The sequence below is a fragment of the Rhinopithecus bieti genome, unplaced genomic scaffold, assembly GCF_001698545.2.
Source record: "Rhinopithecus bieti isolate Rb0 unplaced genomic scaffold, ASM169854v2 scaffold_2350, whole genome shotgun sequence".
Taxonomy (NCBI): Eukaryota; Metazoa; Chordata; class Mammalia; order Primates; family Cercopithecidae; genus Rhinopithecus; species Rhinopithecus bieti.
In genome coordinates this window covers 365506-373775 of record NW_016803902.1, presented here as the reverse complement: position 1 = coordinate 373775, position 8270 = coordinate 365506, and the positions used below count along the sequence as shown (strand labels likewise).

Genomic DNA, 8270 nt, shown 5'->3' with positions numbered 1-8270 from the left:
TTTTTTTTTTTTTTTTTTTTGCGGGAGACTGGAGGTTTGTTTGTTTGTTTGTTTGAGATGTAGTCACTGTCTGTTGCCCAGGCTGAAGTGCAGTGGCATAATCTCAGCTCACTGCAGCCTCCCCCTCCTGGGTTCAAGCAATTCTCGTCCGTCAGCCTCTCCAGTAGCTGGAACTACAGGTGCATGCCACCATGCCCTGCTAATTTTTGTATTTTTAGTAGAGACGAGGTTTCACCATGTTGGCCAGGCTGGTCTTGAACTCCTGACCTCAAGTGATCCACCCACCTCGGCCTCCCAAAGTGCTAGAATTACAGGCATGAGCCACTGTGCCAGACCTGGAATTTTACTGTTACTCAAATCAGTCTCCCTGAGCATTCTGAGATCAGTTTTTAATGACAGCTTGGTGGGTAGGGGAAGCCAGTGAGCCAGGAGTGCTGATTGGTTAGGTAGAAGATGAAATCATGGGAAGTTGAAGTTGTCCTCTTGCTCTAAGTCACTTCCCAGGTTGGGGTCACAAAATCAGATGAGCTAGTTTATCAGTCTGGGTGGTGCCAGCTGATCCATCAAGTATACGGCCTGCAAAATACCTCAAGCGCTGATCTTAGGAGCAGTTTAGGGAGGACCAGAATCTTGTAAGCCTCCAAGTGCATGATTACTAAACCATAATTTTTATTTTATTTTACTTTATTTATTTTTCTGAGACAGAGTCGCACTCTGTTGCCCAGTCTGGAGTGCAGTGGCGCGATCTTGGCTCACTGCAACCTCTGCCTCCTGGCTTCAAGTTGTTCTCCTGCCTCAGCCTCCCGAGCAGCTCGGACCCACCACACCCAGCTAATTTTTGTATTTTTGTAGAGATGGGGTTTCATCATGTTGCACAAGCTGGTCTTGAACTTCTGACCTCAAGTAATCCACCTGCCTCAGCCTCCCAAAGTGCTAGGGTTACAGGTGTGAGCCATTGCGCCCGGCCATAAACCATAATTTTTAATTTTGTGGCTAATTTGTTAGTCCTACAAGGGCAGTCTAGTCCCCAGGCAAGAAGGAAGTTTGCTTTGTGAAAGGGCTGTTATTGTCTTTGTTTTAAACTATAAATTATAAATTAAGTTCTTTCCAAAGTGAGTTCAGCCTATGCCCAGGAAAGAACAAGGACAGCTTAAAGTTTAGAAGGAAGATGGAGTCGGTTAGGTTAGATCTCTTTTGCTGTCTCAGTGATAATTTTGCAAAGGCAATTTCAATCCCTCCCTTTGGGTTTTTAAAACACCTTAATCTTAAGGTGTTGGCTAATGAAAATGGGAAAAGGCCGTCGATCACTCTGGCTTCTTCCTGCTGACAGGGGGCGTAGTGGAGGTAGGTGTTGACGCCGAGGTGAGAGGAGTGGAACCACTTTGCAACTGACATGTGACAATTATTTAATAATGGCCCCAAATATTATAATACTTCTTAAAAGTTTTCACATTCTCTCATATGATCGTTATGACAACTTGGTAAGGCAGTCTTATTATCTTTATTTTATAAATGATGAAACTGAAGATCAAAAACGATTAAAGTCACCAAAAGTCACATTCCTCTTAAGTGGGGAAGGTGGCCCTGGAACTTGGGGTTTCAGTATCAAAGGCCTGTATTCTTTCAGCTACCGTTACTGCTTTCTAAGTAAACAACATCTAATCCTTTCCTCTTGTTGACAGATGTACCGATTCCTAGATTATGTTTAGAGATTGTGTGTGTATTTGTGTGTGTATTCATGAGCACACACGTGTACACTTACATACTTTACTACAGTTCTTTCTCTTTCTGATTGCACATTTTGGGTCTTTTTTTTTTCTTCTAGTTTTTAAAGATAGTTCCCAGAAAGACCTGCTGAATTTTACCGGCACAATTCCTGTGATGTATCAGGGTAAGTGTGGAAGTTGAAAAAACGTGTGAGTTTTCTAAAAGAGCAGTTCATTTAATAACTTACATTTGTTTATGCCATAACATTCTTAAAGTATTGTTACAGATATATGACCTATACAGAACCTTACTGGATCTGTTCCAGTCAAGGAAAGCCTATATTAATGTCAACAAGTTCAGTTCAATTCAACAAATACTTATTGTCAACTATGTGCCCACTACTCTGGTAGGCTCCAGGGTACAAAGGAAAGCAAGACAGACATAGGCCTGCCCTTGGGGAGAGTTACTTTTTTCTTCTACTTCTATATTTTGTTCCCCTCCTTTCCTCTCTATGTGATATAGCATTATCTCCATTCCATAGGTGAAACTGAATCTTAGCCTGGTCTGATTTACCTAAGATCACACAGCTAGTGTTACCCTGAAACTCAGACTCCAATAGGAAAATTTTACAACACAGAGGTCATGAAAGCTCAAAGAAAGGAACACATTTTAGAGTGACCTAGCAGTTTAAAATAGCTAAGTGTTGGCCCAAAAATAAAGGAAAACAAATCACTGACTTTTCTTATACTTAACTCTTCCCATGTTTCCAGACCTACTTCTCCTGTGTTCAACAAGGACTAACCTTTCAGATAAGAATCACAAGAGATTGCTTATATATATATGATTTTAAGAACACCAGTGAATCTTTGTTTCCAAATATTTCTCTGAAGTGGTGCCTGAAATTTCACTATTAGAAATTCACTGTTCTTGCCGGGTGTGATGGCTTATGCCTGTAATCCCAGCACTTTGGGAGGCCTAGGTGGGCAGATCACTTGAGGTCAGGAGTTCGAGACCAGCCCGGCCAACATGGTGAAATCCCATCTCTACTAAAAATACAAAAATTAGGCCTGATGGCACGGCCTGTAATCCCAACTACTCAGAAGGCTGAGGCAGGGGAATCTCTTGAACTCGGGAGGCAGAGGTTGCAGTGAGCCGAGATCATGCCACTGCACTCCAGCCTGGGTGACGGAGTGAGACTCAGTCTCAAAAAAAAAAAAAAAAAAGTTCACGTTCTTTTGAAATGCAAATAATCCCAGGAAGAATAACATCCATAATTGCCAATATACAGTTATGTGCTTAAAGAAAATTTTTGGTATTTGTTGAATAGTTGAGTTAGTTTGATTATTGACTGAAGGGCTTAGGAATAAGTGGCTTACTGGGGCATTAAAGATACACTGAAAGGGGGGCTGAGAAAGATTTGGAAACCAAATAGGGAGACAGCAGCGTAACTTCGATCTCCTAAAAAGAGTTCAGCATTGTACAATGAGAATACACTGCCCAAAAGACACTAGGAAGCTGCATTTGGGGGGACTTCTTTCGAAGTAGGTGCTTCTTTGTGAGCTCCTGGATTATCACAAACCCCCTTAATTCCCCACTCCCCACCCCCAGTGATGACTTGTTGCTAGAGATGCACTCATGTTTTGTTCTCCGTCTAGGTATGTCCCACCATGATACCTCCTTTTGCAATAATAGGCACTCAGGAAATACGTAGGAATTCATTTTGTTTTTATGCATAGGAGAATGGATGGAGATGAATGCAGCTAGCCATGGGATCCATGCAGAGATTGCAGAGTGAGGTAGGCAGAACACGCATAGAGTTGATTTTTCTTTTCTTTCCTTGCTTTTCCCTGCCACGCTTTCAGACTGTTTCCTGGCTGTGTAGAGAATTTTACTCAGACCTGTTCCCCTTAAGTTGTATTCTGAATTTATCTTGGTTAGGTGTTGAAAGAAAGGAAAGGGAAGGGTATTAGGGAAAGGAGGAAGGGAGAGGAAGAAGGAAGGAAACTGATGAAGGTGATTCATTCTGAGAAATAAAGGTCAATTCTTAACCCACCCCAGTGTTTTCAAGGGTAGTTGCATATTTACAGAGGAGCTTGTGAATTTAAATGAACTACTGCTTAGTAGCATTTCAGTTTCTAATACAGAGTAGGGAGGTAACATGAGGGAAGAAAGGTTATCTGAATACCATAAAATCCTGCTCATTGGCACTATGCCTGTCCTGCAGTCATTGAGTTATGTCATTGATTCTTATGCTGGGGTCTTCCTCAGGTGCTCCCCCCACCTTTTTTTTTTCTGCATTCTACTTTTCCTTTGCTTTGGAATTGTATCAACTCAATGTGAATACACGCTAGTTATTTCCTGCTGATCAGAAGGTCAGAATGTATATTATCTTTTTCATCTGTAAAATGGGCCAATACTAGAGCCCACCTCAGAGTTGTAAGGCTTAAATGAATTAGAGTAAGTAAAACTCTTGGCATAGTGCCTGGCATATAGTAAATGCTCAGTAAATGTGGCCATTACTATTTGTCTGCCTTTATATTTTTTGGTTTTTTTTTTTTTTTTGGAAATGGAGTTTCACTCTTGTTGCCTAGGCTGGAGTGCAATGGCGTGATCTCGGCTCACCGCAACCTCCACCTCCTGGGTTCAAGCTATTCTCCTGCCTCAGTCTCCTGAGTAGCTGGGATTACAGGCATGCACCACCATGCCCAGCTAATTTTGTATTTTTAGTAGAGACGGGGTTTCTCCATGTTGGTCAGGCTGGTCTTGAACTCCCAACCTCTGGTGATCTGCCCACCTCCGCCTCCCAAAGTACTGGGATTACAGGTGTAAGCCGCTGTGCCAGGCTTTGTCTGCCTTTATTACTCTCTTTTAGTTAACTAGTTTTATTAGTGCAATGATTTATACATGCTTATGCTAAAAAAAATTTAAACATTTGGGAAGGGATGAAGTGAAGCCTATATCTAACCTCCCATCTACATGAAACTTCTGTTAATATTACCTTATATTTATCTCTAGAAATTTTTGGTATTATTTCTTATACAGCCAACATTGTGTTAAGACATAATTGGCCAGGCACAGCGGCTCACGCATGTAATCCCAGCACTTTGGGAGGCTGAGGTGGGCGGATTACGAGATCAGGAGTTCAAGACCAGCCTGGCCAAGATGGTGAAACCCCATCTCTACTAAAAATACAAAATATTAGCTGGGCGTGATGGCAGGTGCCTGTATTCTCAGCTACTTGGGAGGCTGAGGCAGAGAATTGCTTGAACCCAGGAGGCGGAGGTTGCAGTGAGCCGAGACCGCGCCACTGCACTCCAGCCTGGGCGACAGAGTGAGATTCTGTCTCAAAAAAAAAAAAAGACATAATGATACTTTTCTTCAAACACTCATTTTTTAGAGACGTATATAATCTTCTTTTTCTTTTAAGAAGAGGGTGTTGCTCTGTTTCCTAGGCTAGAGTACAGTGGTGTGATCATAGCTATCTGTAACCTCAAATTTCTGGGCTCAAGCATTCTTCCTGCCTCAGCCTCCTGAGTAGCTAGGACTACAGATGTGCACTACCACACCAGGGTCTTATTTTGTTGCCCAGGCTGGTCTTGAAGTCCTGGACTCAAGCTATCCGCACATTTTGGCCTAGCAATGTATTGTCTTAAGATCACACCTATCTAAACTTTGTTTACATCCAACTGAAGTTATGTTCTCATGATATAATTCCTTTAAATCTGAGGACTTTGTGTCAGGAGTTTGGACTCCTCAGTGCTGAATTACTAAAAGCTAGATGTGCAGGGTAGGAGTCAAGGTATTTGCTGATGGGAAAGAGGGAAGGAAAAAGAGACTAGTGAACTAGTGGTGAAATCTTATCATTTAGACACAGGAATCTGAGTCACCAATTGCTTTGCCAGTCATGGGCTGTTAAAATGCATGAATACTGCTGGGGAGGGGTATTGGTGGAGGCAGATCCTTGATCAACCAGGGGAATACTTTCAATAGACATTTTTTGTTTTGTTTTTTGAGACAGAGTCTTGGGCTGTCACCCTGGCTGGAGTGCAATGGCGCAATCTTGGCTCACTGCAGCCTCCGCCTCCTGGGTTCAGGCGATTCTCGTGCCTCAGCCTTCCAAGTATCTGGGATTACAGGTGCTTGCCCCCATGCCCAGTTAACATTTTGAATTTTTAGTAGAGACGGGGTTTCACCATGTTGGTCAGGCTGGTCTCAAACTCCTTACCGGGGTTTCACCATGTTGGTCAGGCTGGTCTCGAACTCCTGACCTCAAGTGATCCACCCACCTCGAAAGTGCTGGGATGACAGGCGTGAGCCACCATACCTGGCCTTCAATAGACATTTCTTTGCTTTTCTTTAATGTGTAGTGATTAATGTAGGAAGCAACTCTTATCAGGATTTGGGCTGCCACTCTGGCTATATTAGTAAACATTTTTGAAAATTTGATTTTTTTTTTTTTTTTTTGAGAGGCAGGGTGGATGATTTGGGCGTTGTTTTGTTTTGTTTTGTTTTGTTTGAGACGGAGTCTCGCATTGTCGCCCAGACTGGAGTGCAGTGGCGTGATCTCAGCTCACTGCAAGCTCCACCTCCCAGGTTCATGCGGTTCTCCTGCCTCAGCCTCCCGAGTAGCTGGGACTACAGGCACCTGCCACCACACCCGGCTAATTTTTGTGTATTTAGTAGAGACGGGGTTTCACCGTGTTAGCCAGAATGGTATCCATCTCCTGTCCTTGTGATCTGTAATTAAACTTACTCAAGTGTTGTACCAGTGCTCTAAAAGGAACATATTTCCAATGTGAATGTGGATGAAATGGGAGGAATAGACCTCAATTAACATTAATCCTTTATATGTAAACCTGACTAGACTACTCATTTCTTTTCTTTTTTTTTCTTTTTTTTTTTGAGACAGGGTCTCACTCCATCACCCAGGCTAGAGGGCAGTGGCACAATCATGGCTTAATGCAAACTTGACCTCCTGGGCTCAAGTCATCTGCCCATCTCAGCCTCCCCAGTAACTGGGACTGTAGGTGTGTGCCACCACACCCGGCTAATTTTAAAATTTTTTGTAGAGATGGGGTTTCTCCATGTTGCCTAGGCTGGTCTCAAACTCCTGGGCTCATGAGATCTGCTCCCAAGTGCTGGGATTATAGGCTTCAGCCACCATACCCAGCCTACTCATTTCTTAAAATGCCACCTAGCTATATCATGAGTATAATGTGTGTGTTTTATTATTGTTTGAAGATATGTTTCTTTTGTCTCAAATAGGTAATACATATAACATACCAATTCGTTTCTGGATTTTGGATTCTTACCCTTTTGCTCCGCCTATTTGCTTCTTGAAGCCAACTGCAAATATGGAAATCTCAGTCGGAAAACATGTGGATGCTCAAGGCAGAATATATTTGCCTTATCTCCAAAACTGGAGCCATGTAAGATCAATTTGAATTTTCTACAGAAAGCTTTTTTTTCTTTTTAATACTTATAATTGATTCTGCCGATACAAATAGGTATGATACTGCATCTTCTTTCAATGATATTCTTCATGTGGTCTTTGGAATTAATTTGAAATTGAGCTGTCTAGGCTTGCCCAAGTCCCAGAACCCTGATGACAACTGCCTGTACAAAGCTGCTCCCTCCAGGTTTTGGAGCCAGCTGTTGTTTGCTCCCTGTCTTTTTATAGTCGTTTCCCACTTGAGAAAGTACAGGAAGAGCTACTAGCAAGTAATTGGGGCATTATTTCCAAGTCCCTTCCTATTACAGATTTTTGTGTAATATATATTTATTTGTAGTTTTGCCTGTTTTTGACTTTCATATAAGTTGAATCATACAGTATGTAATCTTTTGTGACATGCTTTGTTTTAACCAATATTAAGTTTTAAAAAGTCATCCACATTGATCTATGTAACTGTAGTATTTGTTTTATGTCCTCATGTTATATAATTTTGTATTCTTCATTTTTCATTGACCATTATATTGAGCATTTCTCCATGTAAAACTATTTTCAAAATACATGGTTTTTAATGGTTGCCTGATGATCCAGCATAAGGATGTTACGTATTGTATTTACAAATTGCCCTATTGTAAAACATTTAATTATGAACCTTTTTAAATGTGAATGTTTGTATATATCCAATATACATTTGATAATTTCCTAATGATAAATCTCTTGGAGTAGAATTATTGGATCAAAGATTTTAAATATTTTCAAGATTTTCTTATATATTACCAAATTGGCCTCCAAAAGGGTACACAGAATGATACATTTCTATAATCAGTAGAAATCTGTGTAGGAGGGTACCTATTTTACAGTACCTTTTCTCTAATAGAAGGTATTATCCTTAAAACAAACCTTTGCTTATCTTCTATACATTGGTTTAGATGATGTATTCTCTCATTTTTGTAATTTAAATATTTTATAAAAGGATAATTTATAATATGTTTATATGTACCCAGAAAGATAGTAGGGCTGGGTATGTTGGAGTCAATTGAGGTTGGAGTAAAGACTGCCTTAGGATTATCACTTCTTATTTTATAGACAGCTTATAAGAAGGTATATAATTGTA

The 8270-nt window shown here is 41.0% G+C and overlaps 1 protein-coding gene across 7 annotated transcripts in view; it reads left to right on the top strand.

Moving 5' to 3' along the window:
* The window catches only part of UEVLD (UEV and lactate/malate dehyrogenase domains), a 72989-nt gene that overhangs the window by 21422 nt on the left and 43297 nt on the right, over nt 1-8270 (top strand). For 5 of the 7 annotated variants that reach the window (XR_001882592.1, XM_017858121.1, XM_017858112.1 and 2 more), the window contains 2 exons: nt 1826-1891; nt 6973-7136. Coding sequence is in view for 6 of the 7 variants with exons in the window: in XM_017858121.1 (XP_017713610.1) it covers nt 1826-1891; nt 6973-7136 (230 nt within the window). In the remaining variant the exon portion in view is untranslated. Of the gene's footprint in view, nt 1-1825; nt 1892-3443; nt 3504-6972; nt 7137-8270 lie in introns of all 7 variants that reach the window. The other 2 variants (XM_017858128.1, XM_017858139.1) reach the window with 2 other exon arrangements.